At 37.2% G+C, this 21389-nt stretch overlaps 1 protein-coding gene across 5 annotated transcripts in view; it reads left to right on the forward strand.

Moving 5' to 3' along the window:
• Positions 1–21389, forward strand: part of PTPRK (protein tyrosine phosphatase receptor type K) — a 381996-nt gene that overhangs the window by 214900 nt on the left and 145707 nt on the right. For all 5 annotated transcript variants that reach the window (XM_066179209.1, XM_066179211.1, XM_066179210.1 and 2 more), the window contains exon 7: positions 2643–2936. In XM_066179209.1, coding sequence (XP_066035306.1) covers positions 2643–2936 — 294 coding nt within the window. The remainder of the gene's footprint in view (positions 1–2642; positions 2937–21389) is intronic.

The following is a 21389-nucleotide window of genomic DNA, read 5'->3' on the forward strand; positions in this document are numbered from 1 at the left end:
TTTTGTGTTGATTATAAGCCAGATCAAACTTCTTAAGAGGGTGATTTTCTTTAGGGTACTTTTTCATGCATCTCCTTTTATTTTTCATGCCTCATATAAGGGGTTTTTCATTTTTGGCAGGCTGTCTTCTAAGGGCACTCTGAAACTGGATTATTTGCTACAGGTGGACCCAGACTGCTGGGGTAAAAAAAGAAAACAAAACAGCAACATATACTTCCTTGAAGGACGTAAATTGTGTTTTAAAACTCACTGAAAGAAAAGTATTGTTGATATGTGTGATATTTTCTATGAGAATGGCAACCAAAACATTAATAATGCCTTTGTTCTACATTTTTTAGTTATCAGTGGCAATTTTTAAACTGTAAAAGTTTTAGGTTGCTGTATATACAAAAGGAAATTATGATTTCAAATTATAATTGGAGATGTGGTTATAGAATAATGAATGGGAATAATTAATAGAAAGCTAATTGGGTAACATCAGAAAAGTTTATCCTGGTATATTGGGATTGCATGCTTCAGTTGATACTTAGTGTACTTTTGGGATTTCTGGTTGCACCTCACCTCTGGTTCTGATTGTATATTGTATTATGAAGAATATTAATAATGCTGCGGAACAATTACTTGTTCATTTGCTAACTGATTAAAATTCATGCATAATTTGTTGGAACTGGGAGAGACTTTATAAATAAGTCTCCTTGGCCTCAAGAGCTTAAACACAAAATGTGTATGCTAATATAAGAATGTGCTTTACTTCTTAACATAAGAACTTAATAGGCAATGGTCTCATTAATGTGAGGTTTTATTTGTGATAATCGTGCTCTTAATCAAAGTGTATGCTTCTAAACATAGCCATATGTTTTAGAAATTTATAACTTGGAGTTGGTAGTGCATCATGCTCATCAACGATGATGTTTTCTGCTATAATATACACTGACCTTAGAATACATTAGTTTGACATTTAATATGTTAGCTCCACAGCAAACAAACTGCCCTCATTATGCCCAGCTGCATTTCTGAGCTTTGATGCAGGTAGGGATCTAAATTAATTCATAAGCACACCTATTGCCAAAGAGGGGTAAAACGTTAATAATTAATTGAGGTGCTTTCTATAGTTTTGTATATCCTGAAGCAGAAATGGAAACACCTTGGAGCATTCACCTTTTCACTCTGGGAGGACAAAACCAGCTCCCTTTACAGCCACTATGACATGGCTACAGACTCCCTGGTCTCCAAACTGAGTGGTTTGAGAAGCAGCTAATTTAGAAAAAAGTCTACAAGATATATGCCAAAATCTGGGGAACTTGGTTGCTTGTAGAGCTGGTAAATATACTGTTTGGAGCAAACTGTGGTACCTGGAAGGGAAGCTTTGCTGATAGAAATAGAGAAGCAGGTGGAACCAGGGAGTCAGTATCTGCACTTCACCAAGCAGGGAGGATGGGATGTGAAAGGAGGCTCCCCCCCCCCCCCCCCCCCCCATGTGTTTTGTCACTGACACTGGTGGGATCATCTCTGGGAGGCAAAATACGTGCAATGTATCAGTGTCTTAACTTCTGTCGTGTAAATGTAAGGGTCCCCTGCTAGGGAAATCTTATGGTATGGGGTTAAAAGCTATTTTTAATGTACTGGCCATGAGATCCCCTCTACCTGCTCAGAGTTGCTGATTTGTTAGCTCTGCATCACTGCTGTGTGAAACCCCTGTGTGCACTGAATTTAGCAATGTTGCCTAATTAACTGAAACAAATTAGCTGAAATATGAGCCATCTGGAATGAAAATGAACCTTCCGTGTTTATCAGTGAATTCTTTTTATTAGAAAAATACTTGTTGCTTGTGCTTGTTTCCTAAAATAAATCATGCTGAGGCAAATGTTTCTATGTTAACATTTCTCAGGGTAGGGGGGACCACCCCTTCCTGTTTGGTCTGTCATTACCTTTTTCACTTTGCAGCTTCATTGAAATATGTAGGCAGGCAGAAGCTGAAGAGAAGAGGGGATGACAAAAGGCAGCACACATCCTATTGTTCAAGTTTCAAAATCAGTAGTAACTTACTAAGGAATAAAATATTATATGTTGTTGCCATATGTCTTTATTTTGTCATTCTCCTGGCAGCTTTGCTCAGTTCTGAGTATTCTGAATGCCTGTGATAGGCATCTGTATCCTTTTCCCTAACTGCATCCTGTGGATCTCAGATTAACTGCAGTGATATTCATTTTCAAGAATATTTTGTGCAGAGGTAGTGTATCATCTCTTGCAGCTCTTTCTATAAGAAAAGTGCAAATGTGGCTTCAGTCAATAAAAGAAAATCTCAAGTTATTGGTATAGTAAATTATATAAATGAGCATAGTTTTTTTTCAGAAAAAAATCCCAAGCAGCAGCAATATATAAATCAGACAGCATATTGTGGTCTCTAGCTGAGATTTTTAAGAGGAAAATGCAGCATTGTGCAGATGCCAGTAGTGAACCACTCACTTCCATCGGCTGAAATTCTCCTCAGCTCTTCATCACTGATGTCAGTTTGAATTTGTTTCTGAGGCTTGGAATCTTTGCTGACCAAACTCTGACAACTCCCTGTGTAGAGAGCCCTCCTCTTAGTGGATTTCCCAGCTTTTGTTTTATCGCTGGCTTGTTTTTTGTCTCCCCTGCAGAGCCGCCTCGGCCAATAGCCCCCCCGCAGCTGCTGGGTGTTGGGCCTACATACCTGCTCATCCAGCTGAATGCCAACTCCATCATTGGGGATGGCCCCATCATCCTGAAGGAAGTGGAATACAGGATGACGTCCGGGACTTGGACAGAGACCCATGCTGTCAACGCACCGACCTACAAGCTCTGGCACTTGGACCCTGACACTGAATATGAGATTCGGGTCCTGCTCACCAGACCGGGCGAAGGTGGGACAGGGCAGCCAGGACCACCACTCATCACTAGGACCAAGTGTGCTGGTGAGTGTTGCTCTGGAAAAATTAACAAAAAGACCAAAACTTTTTACTTTATGGTTTATTAGATTGGCAGTTAATTAACGAGTATCAGGACCTTCACACCTGCAGGATCCCCAAATTTCTGGATCAGTAAGGATTTGCTGTGTCTTCTTCTTTGCCTGGTCATTGTCTAGGTTGCTAACCCTTAGATTAGGAGGCAGGAAGGTAAAAATCTAAGAAAACATTTTGCTTCTCATCATGTGGGGAAGGGGACCTCTTGATTTCTGGAAAGTCCTGACCACCTTGTTTCTTCACCTTCATTTTTTCAATTATGTTTTAAGTAAACTTGCACATAAAGCAGATTGCATGGGAAAAAGGGATATGTTTAAGAAATAGAAACATGCAAACAAAAAAAAAAATAGTGTACTTGTGCATAATTTGTCTTTTCCCAAGCAGTTACATATGGCCTGAATCTCCAGCTATAATACGAATAGTGAAATCTCTATGACTGTTCCCCAGGGAAGTGGTCACAGCAGCAAGCCTGCTGGAGTTCAAGAAGAGTTTGGACAATGCTCTCAGGCTCATGGTGACTCTTGGGGCTCTCCTGTGCAGTACTGGGAGTAGGACCCAATGAGGATTGTGGGTCCCTTCCAACTCAGGATATTCTATGATTTTCTAAATTGTAGAATACAATGGAAAATACAAATAGTGTTTTCTTCATTTTTGATCACTATCACTGAAGTCATGTGCTGCTGAGCCTGGCAGTCTGCTTCCTGTTTCTTAGAGTGCCCCTGCGTGGCCAGCACCAAGAAAATTAAGCACTGTCAACTTGTGTTATATGCTGTTCCTTCTAAAGCTACTAAAGTTATTTTAATCTCAGCTTTCACAAGAAGAAAGATAATACTTACGTCTCATAGTTACAGGGGAGAAAATTATAGATTTGAAACTCAGACTGTAAGGAAAATAAACATAAATTAAATTGTGGAGCTTTCCCTCCTAGTTGCAGGACTTCTAGGGCCTGACAGCATTTTAAAGTTGGCACAATATTAGATTTAGCAAAGGGTGCTGTTAACCATCTATTCAAAATTGCATTAAAGTAATCCGAAGGACAAACGGAACTCTCAGATTTCCATGTGTCATGTATACATGTGCATATGCGAGTCAGAAATATAAATAGTTTTTTCACAACTGGAAGACAGATCTCTGATGGAAGACCACTCATTTTGTTTACTTAAGGAAAAGTGTCAGGGTCTGGATCAGAAGCCCGAAATTCTAGCAGACTGGGTCATTGGGTATGAATTCCAGAAAATTAGAGAATCTTTTTTAAAGTTGCTCATAGTACTGTCAGAAATTGATGCACAAAGCTGGAGTAAGACCAAACTGAAGGCATCTTCTGGAGTTAGTGATCGTTTTTATAATTTAGTCTTTCTTTCCAGTGAAGTAGAAAAATCTACGTGTCTTTTTCAGTTAAGGTGTTAGTCTTTGAGATCTAAGTAAGGTTAAAGTATTGGTTTATTGCACAGAATTGGTTTAGACATTCTTCTGAAAAAATAGGAATTGGAAAACTGCTTCTGTTTCCAAGAACCTGAGCTGAGAGTAACAAATTGACATGTTCAGGTTGTTTTCCTAGCACTTGTAAAAATGTAACTTAATTTACCCAGGTTGTGACAGGGTAAAGATTTTTGTGGGAATGGAAGTAATGAATTTTGTGACATAGTTTTAGAAGCCTGTTAGGGGAAATAGTGTTATTGTTTGTGTGGGGGTTTTTTTTTAATTTTTTTTAAAATTTCTTTTTGGTTTTTTTTTGCATAACACTCACATGTAAGACTCCAAAATCTAGTCTCACTCGAGAAAAAAATTGACTCAATTTAATTCACTATGAAATTAAGCAGATTAAAAAAAAATACTTGAGCAGAAAATTCTGAGCTTTCTGTGACAGCATTATTTTAATAATAATAAAATTTCAAGCTGTTTACCTTGCAGTAAGACCTCTTCTTCCTATTCCTTTAAAGTGAAGGCAAATACTTGTTACTATTAGTTAGTTTCAGTTAAAAGAAGGTATGTCAGCAAGGGTTTGTGAAGACTGGAATATTGTGCCCAGCATCAGCGGTGAGTCAGGGACAGAAGCAGACTGAACACCCTGCTACCTCCTCACCTGTCTGGAAAATGAGACAGACCTTCCTTTTCTGCAGTGTTCTCCCGAGGCTTGTGATAGATAACTCCAAGTCCTCCACAATATGATTTTCTTGGCTGTATATACTTACGTTTTGCTTGGAAAAGGCAAATTATAAACATAAAAATTAGTCTCTTCCAAAGAGAAGATTTATAAGAAAAGGCAAAGGTAATAAGGGAATATGTCTCTGCTGCTGCCAGTATTGTACCAGTGACTGGCAGGTGATTTACTGTGCTATATTAGATGACATGTCTGCAGCAATATCTTCTTTCTGGAGTTTCTTCAATTATTCCTAATTCTCATTTCTGACAAGCTCACTTATTTTTCAGACAGATACTCTCTTTTCTGTCAATGCTCTTTGTCAGTTTTGTCTTTCCATAAGTTTTATACACATTAGTTCAAATTCTGAAACAAGTTATAATTGATTAACTGCTCAGTATCAGATGGAATGGTGGGAAATAAACTAATTTTTGACATGAAGTTTGACTGTTCTCTATGCAGCTTAAAAAGTGTGCATTAGTGTATGTGGATCTGATGAGATTGTAAGGATTAAAGTGTACATTCCAAGTAGCAGCAACAGCAAACTTGCTGAAAAAATAATGAGCATAAGCTAGTATTCTGCTTGCTGTTTGTTTAATGCTTAAGCAAATATCATCATTGTTTTCAGATGAAGTTTAAAATACTTTTCCCCCATAATTCATTCAGTATTTATAATTTCATGCTATTTCTTAATAACATATTGATCAGTTGTCCTCTGCTTTGCTGGAGATGTATTCTACTCCTTAGTGATTTGAGTGATGATCATACGCACCTCATTGTCATACGTACATTTTTATTATTAGGTATTTAGATCATTTTCTGTCTTCCTCATAGCAAAACTAGTGTCTAGTGACTCATTTACTAAATGTTTCCACTAATGCTAAACAAAATTGTTCTTTAATGAAGGGATAATTCTTCCACCAGTTAAGTCCTCTGACAGCCAGTTTGTCTACCCGGCATTTCCCAGGTAATCTTTCCTGTGCTGAAGCTAAGGCATTTTGTTAGATGTGTTGCTTTATCAGTCTGTGATTAAAGATAGTGCTGAGCAATCAAATATATGAAATCACTGAGTGTTTTTAAATGTCTGAAGTCTGAAACATCTGAAGCAAAACACTATTTTCTTACATTATCCTCTGTAAGAGCCAGGTGTATGCCTTGTTATTTCCTCTTCTAAGCACCACCGATGATGCTATCAAGGCATTGTGTTCCCAGCTGCTAATGCTGAAGGATACTGACTCCCCCTTGGTCCTCCCTTGGGCACCTGAGCTATATTTCATTCTGATTTCACCTCTTGCCTAGGATCATTGCTCAGATTATTCACTTCTCCAGGATTCTAACACCAAAACAAAAGGCAGAGAGTAACACTTTAACCAGAAGTAAACCTTAAGGGTGTTTTCTGTGGCTCTGGGGCGTGTGTTGTCCTTCTGAGTGTATCCTCTGAGTTGTTATTGCCTTTCTTTCCTTGAGGGGGTAAGGGGAGAGGGGCAGGGTGTAGAAAAGACAGGAAAATCTAAAATTGTTCACTTAACCTGCTTTTTCAACTCTAAATTAGAAGTTGTTGTTTTACATGTGCTGCTGCTTCTGAGTAACAGCTCACAGCTCAGTTTTATGATTAACTGATATTTTAGCGGCAAGGGAGGTCAATAGTTCAGCCTGTCCAGAGCTTAATATATGTACACAGTGGAATTGCTTGCTCCTACTTTACTGAAGTTCAGCACAAGGGTGTGATTTTTCAGAAAAGCATGAAGAATTGTAAAACAGTTGGAAAAAAGAGTGCTGTGTGTTTGCAATTTTTTTTGCTTTTGATAATGAAATGAGTAAGGATGGGGGGAAGCTTTATACCTTTAACAGAGCTGAGAAAGGGAAAATATTTATCAATGATATTATTATTTTTGCTATTGTCATTATTGTTATTTCATTGTTCAAAATCATTATCCATCACAGAGACCTGCTGTTGGTAGGAGTCAGCCTCAAGGCAGGAGAGCAGGCGATGCTGGTTCAGCCATGCAATGCTGGCACATGAACACCTGCAGGTGTAGGCTTGGGAGCTGGGCTGCTTTCTACTGCCCTTTCAAGTGCAGAATGTTTGTGTACATTTTCCATATCTATTAATCTCAAAAACAATATACAGAGTACAGGATACTGCTGAATTCTCCTCTGACAAACAAACAAAAAAAAACAAACCCCAAAGCATGGAAAAATATTGAAAAACAAAAGCATGTTCAAATCCCATTGTTTTGGGGTTTATAGCGGAAGGACCCCAGAGAGGTTGCCATTGAGAAAGTGACCCTGAATGGCCATCTGGAGAACTAAAATGTTGTTGTGGTTACATAAAAATGGTAAATTATTTTTAAAATGAATGGAGTGAGGGGGACATTGCAGTGTAGAATCTGCGTGTGCTGTGGGATGTGTACAGTTCTACTTCACTCAGTGTTTGTTGCCTTTTACACTTGAAGAGCCAAGGCAGAGGGTTCTGGGTGGGGACCTGGATTTGTAGGCTTTGCTGTGTGCTGTACAAGAGAATTTAGAAATATGAGGCAACGTGTTTATAAAATTGGATAGAGTCAATATCACAGGCGACTCCTGGAATATACAGCACTGAACAGCTAAGCTGTACTCTTAATTTGTGTCCCTTGCAGTAGTGCAACTGAAATTGGTTAAAACTTTAAAAGCTAATAAAAATACAGATAAGTGAATAATTTTCAACCTTTTTTTTTTTTTAAAATCGGGACAGAGAGAAATATTTACCTTTGCAGAAAAACAGCTGTCTTCATGTTTCAAGCAGAATTTTTGTCTTATTTCCCTTAATACCTAGGTATTATTATGGACTAGACTATAGCTTCAAGGGCAATGTGAATACATTTTGAGTGCTTAAATTACATGTTTTTATTGCTCATACTTTTGTTGTTTATGGTTTGAACACATTTAAGGGTAAACTAAAGATGAACAGCTGGAAACTAAATTAATATGATACTTCTAAAAATTATTTTACATTTGTCATTCCAGAAGAGCCCTCATTTCACCAATATTTATAAGTTGCTGTTGTTTTTACAAATGTGTTTGGCACTTGTGACTGTTTCTGGGCTTTTGGCCAGGTAGTAATTGGAACCATTTAAGGTCTTGCTATCAGATTCCAAATGCACCAGAGTCTTGTTCCATATAGATTTACCAACTGAGTGCGATATGGGGAGGTGGAGCAGGGAGATATTAAAACAATGGGAAAAGTCTGAACTAAGGAACTTCATCTTATTCCTGTTAATACTGAACACTAGAATTGTTATTGGGAAAGCATCCTGTAGAAGAGCCATCTGATTTGGACCTTCATCTGGCACCAGCAACCATGCTCTGCTTTTTGTGCTGCTTGCCACTGCTGAGATAGCCATACCACATATAGAATCCTAATGATGCTTATATCCATAAGAAAGGACTGTACTGCAGCTGACTTACCTAGCAAGAGACCAGGCAGACTGCCCAGCCAAGTTCTTGTCAGATTGTGTAAATTAAGCATGGTATCCTCTTTTTCAAAGGAGTGCAATGCTGATGACTCAGTTGAACTGGCAGTAAACTGCAAGTTCAGACACTGACCTCCCCTAAATTAGTTTTCAGGTTTTTTTTGTTTGCTGTATTCAGCCTTGCTTAGTATCATTTATATGATACTTGCAGCTGCAAGTTCCCTCTGCACTAACTGGAAATTTTCTTCCTGCAACATTGCAAGTGCCATGTTATACAAGGCATGGGTTTCCTGAATTCTCTCATGCTTCATTTTTGGAAAGAGTTTTGTTGATGGCTAGTTTTCTATAGTATAGTATCATATTCAGCAGTAAATCACTCTAATGCTCTTCACTTAGAGTTAGGATAGCAGACCTAGGGAGGTGGACTCCTCTAGCATGGCCACCCACATTTCAAAGCCTCTGTTGTGTGCAGTGGCCTCTAATGCCTTCCTTCTGAAGTCTCTACCAGTGGGCAGGGAGGGATGAGCAACCCACAGCAAGACAGGGTTGTGGTCATTGGCACTTTTCACACTGGTCAGTAAAGGTTTTAAACAGCAAAGACTGTTTAAAGTTACTGGCTCTCTTTCTAGCGAAGGACACGATGTCAGGATACCCCTTCATTGTGGTAGAGGCAAGGGGAGGAAAAGGAGCAGCTACCAACACCACACGCTACACAGAGCTCCTCTGTCTCAAGCAATTTCTCCATTTCTTGCCTCACCTTGGTTTGTTTGGTGGCTTTTCCCAGAGCAGAGCATGCCCACAGCACACTGAGACTGCCATGATTTATCCAAAGTGCATGGAACTAGTCAATAGATCACACTTCCGAGAGGAGCACTGTCTGTGGCAAGAAAATATATTGCAGTGCATTAATCCACAATGCCCATTCCAGCTGTAAAAGAATGGATATGGGCAATAATTCATATTGCAGCACTTGAAAGTGCTGTGGGTGCACCCAGGCCAGATAACTCACAGCCTGATTAGAGCTTCTGCAGAGTTAGGGGGCTGATGTTCACAGATTTTTGGTCTGTGTCTGCTTCTTTAAAACATGGCTGCAGGTTGAGATAGTATTTCCCTTTTAGAAGACTGGAGCTCTTGTTTTGAACTGTGACTTCTATTTTTAATTTCAGCTGATTTTTTTTTTATTAGCATGATTGATTGGTGTGTTTGATGCTTTAGTTTGGTTTCATAATTAAGGTCTCTCAACTGTTCAAGAATGCAATATTAATTTTATAGTGTTTGAGAATTGGTAAGTACATAAATAAACTTTTATGGGACTGACTTTTATTGTATTTTCATTTATCAGTCTATTAAAAATTAATCAGGAAAAATTTTAATAAGTTTTTAAGTTGCTCTGATCATTGCAGCACTAAAGTGTTTTGGAAGCATACTAATTTTTTCAGTTATTTTGGTACTTTTGGCAGAGTAGTGTGGATTAGATATGGAGGGCTGTGAGTAGCAGGAGTGGAAGGGTGGAAGAGGAAAGCAGTACCAGCAGCCTGTGCTGTGGCAGGGGATGTTGATGAGATTTACCAAATGCATTCAATATTTTTCCTCTCCTCCCCCATGAGTCTATCTCCAAACCCATTGCAAAGAGATATAATTTCATTCTTTCCAAAAGCCCTGGTTCTTGCAAGCATGAATTCTTTGCAGTTTTTTCTGCTAGATAAATATTTGGTTTTTATTTAATCCTTGTTTGCCCTTTAAATTTTTAAATTTTGTTTCATTTGGATAGTGAGCAGCATAACTCTTTTTACCTAATTTGAGCCTGGACTGTATGAAGCAGAACTGAGTGAATTTCACTCTCTTTACTTTGTTTCTCAGTAAATCCTCCTGCTGGTGCTGAGAGGGGGAATGGACCATGTGGTGCTTTTGTATGGAATGATAATGAAATAGCCTCTATTTTAACAAAGAGATGAGGAGATATTAAGCAGCAATTGAACTCAAGTTACCCCTCGGGTGATCAGTAGCTCCAGAAGCCTAAAAATGACTTGTCAAGGCTCTTAATGTTACCTGGTTTTGTTTGCTGTTTTCAAATAAAAATCTGGAGCAGTCCTGGAAAGCTCCAGATGACTTGAAAAGCAAGCGTTAAAAATACTGACGTGAAGGCTCAGGATCACCCAATTAATTAAAAGCTTGTCATCCTGACTTTAATTCTGAACAGAATAATGGAGCAGCCAATACCAAGCTTGATTAATGAAGAATTAAGGAAGTAATATAATTAGAGACAGTCAACAGATTTATAGAATGCTCTTGTCAGAATAACTTGATTTTTTAAAAATTAAATTACAGATTTGGTTAATAAAGCTGATATTGTTCTTCTCTAATGCATTTAATTTGATATAAGGCACTTTGATTAAGAAACCAGAATAAAATCAACCTAAATGGAGAAGAACTGGCTTATATATCTAAAACTGGTTTTATGGATTAATTGAATAAACACTTCTGTTTGTGCCCTATCAGGAACAGTTCCATGTAATTTATAAGAAAATGTAACTATGATAAAGTTGACAAATTACAGAATATAATGAAACTGGTAGAAAAAAAAAAGCTGCTTGAAAAAAAGACTTGAGTTCTAATTCACAGTGGTTTGAATTGGCTGAATCTTATCTCTGTTTCAAGTACAGCATTTGCAATATATAGAAAAAACAAAGTAGGCCATATGTACAGAGTGGGAAAAGAGGTCTGAGATTCATGGACCATCCGGGCTGAGACTTAGGCACTGGAACTAGAAGAGGTCCTGTAGTCCTTGGCTTGCAAACTAGAGCAAAATTTCTCACTCTGTCCTTAGCATTGGAGAATGTTTTAAAGATTTTGAAGGTGTAATCTTAAAATTGCTTACTAAATTAATTTTCTTCTGATACAAGTCTTTTATCCCCATCTCTCCAGCCCCTCTCCAAATCTATATAGCATCCTGTTCTATAGAATTAAAGGTATGGCATTGTGCAAGAGTTTGTTTTCAGGAGGATTAGGGAACCAAAATAAAAATAATCTGTCACAAAGTTGAAATCTGGAAAAAATCTTGTTGTTTATATGTGATGTGACCAGAATTAATACTGAGTTTAGAGGTACAGACGTGATTTAGACAGTAATTCTTCATGGGGTTGAAATTTATTTTCCTTGTTTCACATCTCCAAATCAACTGCATAAACTTTTATTCCTTTGTATACTATTATTTTTCATTTCAGGTTACCTTTGGAAACTATTTCATTTTGTGTATTTTGTTTTTCAGGTCATTAATTTCTAAAAGCTATTTCATTACCCTTGGAAATGAAAACATGCTAAATTATCATTCAGATAATTAAACATTTCAGATTCTATAACAGTACCATAAGTACATATTTTGCAGTTTATTAGCTTTATTTTAGAGAAATTTTGCTCAATGATAGGGACTGGTGAAAATATATTTGACAATGTAGCTTATTTTGTCTGCAAAATAAACTCTAAGAATTAGCCTGAAATGTCAGAGCATGAGCACCCACTGGGAGTATGGTATGCTCTGTTCACAGTTCACAACCTGTAGTAGTTAAATGATTACAAATAAATAAACCAGTTGAGTTGGTACCATGTTTCCTTTGAAGACAGTGCAGAACTGGATTTCAAGAAACCTGCTCTCTGTTTATGGCCTTCGGCATCACCTTTGACAAACCAGTTCACTTTGGTGTCTCATTCCTGTTTGGAAAGCAGGGTTGACTATAAACATTTCCCAAGCAATTTTTCTCTAATTTATTTACCTCACATTAATTTATTTTTTTTCAGAGCAAGCACATTTCTTACTTTTGTGCTGGCTGCAATAAGATCTTGGATTTATCTGTCTGAATGCTAAGTATTATGTAATGAGAATCTTAACAATGAAGATCATATGGAAGGGGTGAAATTTTTAATTATTAAGTGACAAGTTTTATCACCAATATAGTGTCTGCATTCTGCTCTTAATGTGACCAAGAACTCTTTGTCCATGCAGAGTTGACTTTTGGTGTTGACTTGATATAATAAGGGGTGGATGGGGAGCGTGAGAAGAATGCAACAAATATACTAAATAGAAGTCAGTGGAGATCAATTCATTCCTGAAGATGTTGTTTACAGTTTTTTTGGCTTAGCCCTTGTCTATGATCAGCTGAATAATCAATTAAGGATCATGCAAGCTGAGCATGTTCTTTTTTTCTGTGTGTCTTCTTCCACTTCACCTCAAAGACTTCTTAGGTTGCCATTTCCACGTTTTCTTTTTCTGATGCTCAGCTTTTTGTGTTTGGTTTTTCTTGTTCCTTTTTTAACACGACCATACCTCCCCCTTCAGCCCCAGCTTTTCATTCCCTTCTGCCTTAAAACAGAATTTAAAAGTTTAAAGCAAATACAGATGCTTCTGTCTAAACAGGGGATGAGGGAACGAATAATATGTTGTAGAACTTATTAATATGGCATAATATGCTTGTAGGTTTGCAGTTCATATGATGATGAATATAGTATAGAAAGGAAACCAGTAAAAAGATTTTAGATGTGGCTTATCTTGACTAGCATTACTAGAAAAGGTGGGGAATGTGTATTTGAATGACAAGTTAAAATGGTAGACATTTTTCATTGTCACTTTACTGAGGGGCATATTCAGAGCATATGCACATACTTTATACAATGGGAAAAAATACATACAACAACATGATTGTGTAGAAATCAATAAACCATGATGTTTATGCCTTTCTTTGAATTATTTAGTCCTGAATTTACTAGTTGTCATGTGCATTAAATTAAAGCAGTTCACAAATGTAGGGTTTTTTCTCCTGTGTTAATTTGATCTGGTCCCACAGTGGGGGGGAAAAAGGGCTATCACTCTTCAATATTGCTTTCACAAATCAGCTTACTGTCTCTGTGTTTAAGAAAGGAGTTGCAAGTTTAAGGTGGGAATTCTAAGTCTGTACAATAATTTCTGCAATCGCTCTAGGTGATTTAAAGGTCTGTTAAAAATAGATATACTGTGTGTTCCCATGGGTGAGGCTTCAGCTGGGCTGCTGCATCCCATGACATGCAGTTTCTGTGGAAGCCATAATCTTTCAGTGCCTTGTGGACAGACTTAAACTAGAAAATATCAGATGCTCCTGTTATGCATTTTGTTGTCCTAAAACTAATCTCTTGGACACTTCACATTATTCTCTCCATAAATACGTGTGCCAATGTGTGTTTTATCCACCTCTGAAGACCAGCCATCCTGTTCTGGTAGTTCTGTGTAAAGCACTAGGGTATGATGGGCAGGCTTCTTTCTGCCTGTCTAGACCGTAACACAGGCTAGGAAACAAGTATGCAGCAATTGTAGTAAAGAACAATAGTTGCAAAAAAACCCCTTGTGGTATTTGCAATCTGCTTTTTCAGCCTTGAATTGCATAAAATCTGCCTTTAAATATCCTCCTGTTATTCTCATCACCATTCTTTCTCTGTTTCATGCTATGCCTTTCTCCATCTGATGTGGAATTGTAGTGGGGGTTAAATATAGCACTGACAGCTCATGAAGAAACTCTTTTGCCTCTAGTGCTAAAGGTCTGTTTTTTGGAGCAGGGTTTACTGAGTTGTTTTCTGCACAGAACAGTTGCTGGTGTGAGAAAGTGGGGTACTGGAAGCATTGCAGCTTCTGTAATAGAAGTTCTTCTTGGTGAACACGATGGCATTTAAACAAACCTGAAAATCATTGTAGATACATTTTGTTGTTTGAAAATTTAAAAATTCAATCCATTTCTTTGAACTTAACAACATCAGGAGCAGTCCCCTTTATGATAAACAAGAACGTAAAGGAGGACATGGGCCTGGGCACATTAAGATGCCTTGATACTGAGGTCTGAGCATCCTTGCAGAGAGGCAGCTTTGGTAAGCAGAGCTCTAATATAGTGTCCAGCTTCTAATATTTTAATTTCTGCAAGTAAAGTGTGACTTTTCATCCTTGGTAAAATGAGTGCCTAGCTATTTAACAAGAGACAAAGCATAATGCCATCATTGGAGAGATGTATTGTCAACTTGGACAGGTGATATTTAAGGACCCTGAAGAGAGAAATGACCTGGCAGTGTAACAAGACATATCACAAGTGACTGTCTCAGAAAGAATGAGAGCAAGACAGACAATTTCCATTACTTCTCAGTGTTAAGGTGCTACCATTATCCCCTAAACAACCACACGCTCCAAGCAATAATCATGCACTGTCTTCTTCTGTACTAATATGAAAGTGGAATTCAATCTCTTTGACACATATTGCTTCAGCTTGTCTTGTCAAGTTGTTTCTCTGCTGGAGCTCAGCTGATGTATGGCGAGTGGGCTTTGTACAATGACTGAGATGGGGAAATAGTTATCCAGTTTCCTTTGATGCTGGCTGCAGAGGTGCTGAGGATATGCTAGAAGAGAGAGGCTTTTTTTCTTGTAGCCAGTAAGCTATTGCCAGTTAGGAAATCAGTGAAACCGCAAGCAGTTCTTTAAACTGGTTCCTCTTTTGCAGTCCCTTTCCAGTCTGATCCGAGTACCCTGTTAGCTGTGTACTAATTCCCATAACACCTTGGAGAGACGTAGTCATTCTTTTTCCAGTGTCTTCCCAGGAGTGTGGAAATCCAGCACACACTGGGTTTTATGGCAGGATTTTGTGCTTCTTTTTGTTTGTTTTTTTTCTCAGTGGGAACCTGTACTTAGTGCACTAGCTGATGTTCCAGTCTCTCCATCTTTTGTATCAATCAGGTTCTGCCTCTTAATTACAATTTCCACTGTCATTATGGTATTCTGCACATTGGTGAAATATACTTTATAGTAAACTTGTTTTAATTATGAGTGGATAAGCTCTATATTGCAACTGTTAAAATTCTTATCAGGAGAAATTAAGTTACTATGTATAAAAATGAGAAAAATATAGAACATCCTCTATTGTCAGTACCATCCTGGAATCTGCTAGTTTTTCTTAACCTATGATGTAGTGGACAACTCACTAATTCCATATTTGAAATATTTGAAAATTTAAAGTACTTGATCTGAGTCAGATATAAGAACATTTTAAATACTCAGTATGTTATGCATATTCAGAATAAATTTTTTAGTAACTCAATATCTATTTATTATGCCTCTGTTTCTGTGTTTTTAATTTTAAAGCAGCCATGTAACTTTTTCCTTAGCTGACTGCACCAGTACAGAAAACTGATAAACTGCCTACTGTATTCTATATACTGATATATGCTGATCATATAGTAGATTATTAAACTCATATTTGGCAAACATGAGTATCTTAGAGGCCAGGCAAACCTTTCAGGACGTTCTCTGATGAATGCCTGGTGGACCGTGTGCTTTTAGGTACAAAATATGTGTGAGGGCTTGTACAGCAAGACAGCAGTGCTGCAGCACTCACTTGTGCCTATAACTGTCAGTAAGGAGTATTCTTAGATATGCCTTTTGTGATCTAGTTTGATTACTTAAAATCTGTAAGTACAGGGGTAAAGAATTGTATTTATTGCATTTTTTTACCCTGTGCTCCCTACATTAGTTGACATTGTATTTTTATGTATAGATTTTTCCATTTTGCCTCAAGGACAATAATAATATAATGCATGTGCATAAGGAAATTGAATTAAGGTTGTTACTGATATTTCAAAGGTGGAATTTCTTAACTTTTAAATACTTTATTTTTCTCTTTTGCTGCAATATAGCTTTTGTGCATATAATTTGCTATAAACAACAACAGTAGACATAAAGACCCTTCAAGTTCTTTCACTTGAAAGTTTCTTCTGACAGTTAGAGAAAAAGAAAATTAATAAAAAATGTGTTTTGACATCTAAAAGAGAATTATTTGCCTTAAAATGCTTAAAAGATGCAAACTCTTAAATTACTGGAGTTTGCACATTTTGGAGCTTTACTCTGATGTTTCTTAAACCTGCTAGTGTAGCAGATTTCACTGTAGCAAGCTTCACCTTTGTCTCATGAGCTAAATTGCATTGGAAGAAGTAGCCCATTAGCTCTTGAGAAGACTACAAAATTTTGTTTGTCATCTAATGTCTTTCCCCCCTCCATTTAACATCCTCAACGTAAAGACAGAGATGACCAAGTTTTTTCCCTGTAACTTCTTATCCTTAGGGCTTGCACTATCAGTGTCCTTTTCATTGATCCCTACATTTTTTGTTGCTGTTTTTGTGGTGTTCATGGAGCATCTCTAAATCCATTTCTTTCTAGCATTCTGGATTTCTATTTTTGTAACTTCTGGATTTGTATTTTTGCTATTGCTGTGTGAGTGCCAACAGTTAAATGATTTCATCCTCTCTAGCTGCTGGTCCTCAGACTTTTTGGTTTTTCTGAAGGATCCTGCTGCTCTCTTGACAGTTACACACTGACAGAGAAAATCCCAGAAGTGGTGAAGCCAGCATTTGTTTGCCAAGGCCCCTCCACCCTATCCTCTACTACAGAGAAATAGCTTAAGTCCTTATGCAAGAGGATAGCATTTCCTATTTTAAAATAAAAAGTAGAGGAAAGCAAGAGAGGGCTTGAAATGTTCTCTGCTATCTTAGATTTTCTTAGAAATGAACTAGTTGATAAACTTTACCGCCACAGTAGCTACTGATGTTCTCTCCCAGCTGCCTCTAGGCCATGCTGTTCAGCTCATGTTGCCTGGAAGGTGGTGCACTCTGTTTCTTCCTCCATTAGGCTGCTGATATGAAGAGGCAGTTCCTGGCTTCCCATGTCTTCCGGGGAAAATGCGTAGTGTGCAGCCTCCTGTGGGTTTAAGGGACCAGAGGAGATGAAAATGGTGAGACACCGATGTAGCAGTTGGCATCCAATGTACAGTAAGTCTGGGGGAGAGATTGAGGCACTGGAGGACATGAGAACCAACCTGTCCCTTGCAAATCCCTGCTGCACTTCTACTGTTGAAAGTCTGTCACGCACTGCTGTAACTGAGTAGCAGGAGTAGGCAAGGGACCCATCCTTGAAGGCTGGGGTCAGGGACAATGAGGGATCATATGTTTTCTCATCTACCTTTTGTAGTGAAATTTTTCATGGCATAGATGGAAGAACCAACAGCAACATTTCCTGAATGAATCATGGTGAAAAACATGCTTCAAAATCAGTCTTTCTTGCTTAGCTGCTTTACAAAGGAAAAAAGAGAAAGAAAAAAGGCAGACTGATATTCTCTGTTGTGTTCAAAGACAGGAAAAGATCCAACTAGTTTGGACTGCAGCACTTTATTGAAATCTTGCAGTCCCTGATTGCTTCAAGAAATTGCTAGTGAATGTCCATCACCACTCATAGGTGCTGCTGACAGTATTTTCTGAAAAAATATTTGAAAGAAATAGAGAAAGAAAATCTTTGTTTTAAGAAAGAAATCTTTAAGAAAGAAATCTTTGTTTTAAGATTTAAAATTGTGTGTATGAACCTAAACAGATAGATGTGTTGAAATATATATCAATTTCAAGAAAAATATTCTGATAGCTTTGTAAAGAATGAAATGGTTTCAACATACTGAAACGTTTTTCTGTAAATTGTTCTAACATCTTTAATACCCAGGCAGATGGTTTAAAAGTATTTTTCTCTCTCCTATTGCATTACAATAGATATGAAGGAGAAAAAATCCATATCTGTTATATTTTTTGAATTTGAAAAAATAGACAAAACTGTGTGTTCCTGCCAGGTATCATTTGCAAAGAAGCAGCCACTCATTTTCAGTACATTTTTCTACATTGTTATCATAGTCGCCTTTTTGTCTCAATCAGTCATGTGAGAGGGGTACATAAATGATACCAGCTACCTGGATGTAAGCAGCAACCTGAATTCACCTTACTTTTTGGAACTCCCTGCATTGTGAGGATGGCTTATGGTGAGAGAAAGCACTGCTTATCTTAAAAGTTGTGTCAAGAAAATAAATTAGGGGTAAAGAGAAAATAAGTAAAAAAAAGCAATATAAATTTTAAATAAATGCAGTTTGAAAGTTGGGAAAAAATTACAAGCATCCAAGAAGTAGAGAGATTTGTTTTTCCAGTTGGAGATGGAAATGATACTTGCAGCATGAATGTTTGAGTATCCCAGCCACTAATATCAAAGAGGTTGGACTTCCTCGTGTGATGCATGCAGTGTAGTAATTTTGTCTGTCAAGATTGCTGTTGGTCCCTGCGGGGCGCAAGAGTCACTGCTCTTTCTTCTCCCTCCAGCCTCCTTGGTACATAATTTGCCTCTTAGGTGTTCTACTTTTAATATTTCCTGAAAGTATTGGTCACTGGTTTTGTGATTTCATCTGATGCCGTAAGAACTGGACCAGTCTTTGGATCTGTGGTCTGAAGGTAAAGCTGTTTTTAAGGGTAGAGTCAAATATTCCATCACACGTATATCTGGCAGCTCATGAGTGCTTACTGAAAAACACTTGTTTCTTTCTGGAGGGTAAAAGGGTCTAGGCAGGATAGCAGAGTTTTTCAGTTGTTGCTATTGCAAATAATTTCACTTTTCCAAGTGCATGTTTAATGATGTTTCCCTTGCGAGCAGTGTTTAGTGATCTCAAAACCAAGCTCCCACTGAGGCATGGCCAATGAAACCTGACCTTGAAATGATAATGCAAGCCGTGCCGAAAATTAATTGCTGGTAGTATTCTCTATGCTATTTGATTTTTAATGAATAAAGATTTGCTGCAAATTTTAAAGTTTTATAGGTGGGATGCAAATTTCCCCTTATAATTTTTTTTTTTTTTTCAAATTGATAGCTCAGTTGCTCTTTGTGGTTTATTGAAGGTATCTTTTAGGAACTATTTTGATTTTTAAAGTTCCATTATAGAATATAACGGAAATACAATGGTTTAATGGAATTTAGAAGCTTAATTCATTGGTTTAATATTATACTTGCAAAGCACATAATTTAATTTAACAGTGTTAGAAAAAATTGTGTAAGTCTAATTTATGTTGACAAAAGCAATACGAAAGTATTTTGCAATAAGCAAGGCACTAATACAGTGCACAAGAAATCGATTTCATATTACACATTTGTATAATTAAGTAAAGTGCTAACTTCGAGGTATTTCTTATGACAGCCCATAAGGCTGCATTTTCTTACACTCTTGCAGTTACTGTTTAAGTTTAAAAGCTCATTTAATTAAAAAATGTTTGCTAGCAAGCATGCCAATATAATTGACACTAGAAAAAAATTAGCTTTACATATTTTATTATTAAGTAGAAGCAATTCTGTATAGATTTTGTCTCCTTGTTGCTGTAATTTCAATCACAATATCCTACATTTGTGAATATCCTACATTTGAAACATTACTCGACTTCAGCTGGTACAAAATTAAGGGATGTAAGATGAAACCATCTGTACTTTGTTTCACCATATATTACTTTCTAGTGTTTATTTTACCACTCAGCCTTTTCCTCATCCTCAACTGTCCTTTTTCTGTTAATAGTAGTTTTATTCACTTTGTAAATTTAGCTTTGAGTTTCAGAAGTAAGTTACAGAAGTATGTTTATAGGAAGGTCTTTTCTCCATCTTGCAGTCATTTGTCTCTTTTTTTTTTTTTTTCTGGAAGATATAAGTTAAGGTGTTTTGTGATTGATGGATTGTTGGATTTTGGAGCGAAGTTGTATTTTTAATTTTGTTCAGAAAATATAAGACATGGCAGAAGATGCAAGAGGACTTTCTTAATTGTCTTCTTTTCAAACATTTTCCCTAGTGCTGATGGCAGTGAAGTGGATATGCTTTACCACTTTGCTTGTTTTTCTCATCCATTTTTCAGCTCCTGGGTATTCACTTTCCACCTTTCTCTTGTATCAGGATTTCAATTTCCAGTTAAGCATCAGATACTGGACCTGGAAATTTAAATACATCCATGGATTTGAACTACTGTGAATCAAAGGAAGGCTGTAGTTCTGTCCTGTAATCATCAGTGTCTGCTTTTATTCCCCTTGTAGTCACTCTCCTCTCTAAAACCAATCCCAACTGCCTTTCCAATACCTATAGTCTTACAGTCTTTGGTTTTTTGGTTTTATATGGTTTTTGCACTCTGATGACAAGGCAGAAAAAAACCAAACTATTGGAAGAAGGTGGGAAGTCAACCCTTTCATTTCTTGTTCATGAACTCTTGAATGATGCAAAAGAAACAAGGAAATTGCATATCCAAAATAAGACAATGAACAGCGATTTACTGTTTCAATTTATTCTGGAATATTGTTAGGTTGTGCCTGATTTTTAAAGGATGTGTTCAACACTTGTTGAAACTAAAGAAAAGGGGCTTCCCAAGTCACAAGTTTCTGAGCTTTTGGTAGGATTTTTTATAATTTTTATCCTTTGTTTTAGGCATTAATTGAATGAAACCACATGCTCAGCTTAAAATCTGTGACATAAGCACTTTATGCTCTGCAGTGCCACAGAATTTTTGGTGCAACCAAAGCTCTAGTTAATTGGGATAACCTCGCTGCATAAAAATGCCATCAGGTATGACCCACTGGTATTTATAAATAAAATTTAAACACACCATCATTTTAATTGGACTAGCTAGAAAACTCAGTATTGGAGAATATTTCATTCCTTATGTAGAATGTTCAGTTGATGCTTCAAGTTTATTACTTTGTATACAAAAATGTTCAGCAGTTCAGCTTTCAGCATGCAAACCTGAGCTCAGGAAATTGAATAAATTTTCAAAACATACAGTCTGCACCACCAGAATTACTCTAGATTGTTATTATCCTATGTTTTCTGTTAGAAAGAAGATATTCTGTTATGGTATGAATTTTACTTCTGTGTTGTTTCCATATAAACACTATGAAAAAGTTTGCTTCTGAAAAAAACATTGGTTCTGCTGT

This window comes from Chamaea fasciata, unplaced genomic scaffold (genome assembly GCF_029207755.1).
Source record: "Chamaea fasciata isolate MVZ Bird 193981 ecotype frontalis unplaced genomic scaffold, bChaFas1.0.hap1 SCAF_3, whole genome shotgun sequence".
NCBI classification, from domain to species: Eukaryota; Metazoa; Chordata; class Aves; order Passeriformes; family Sylviidae; genus Chamaea; species Chamaea fasciata.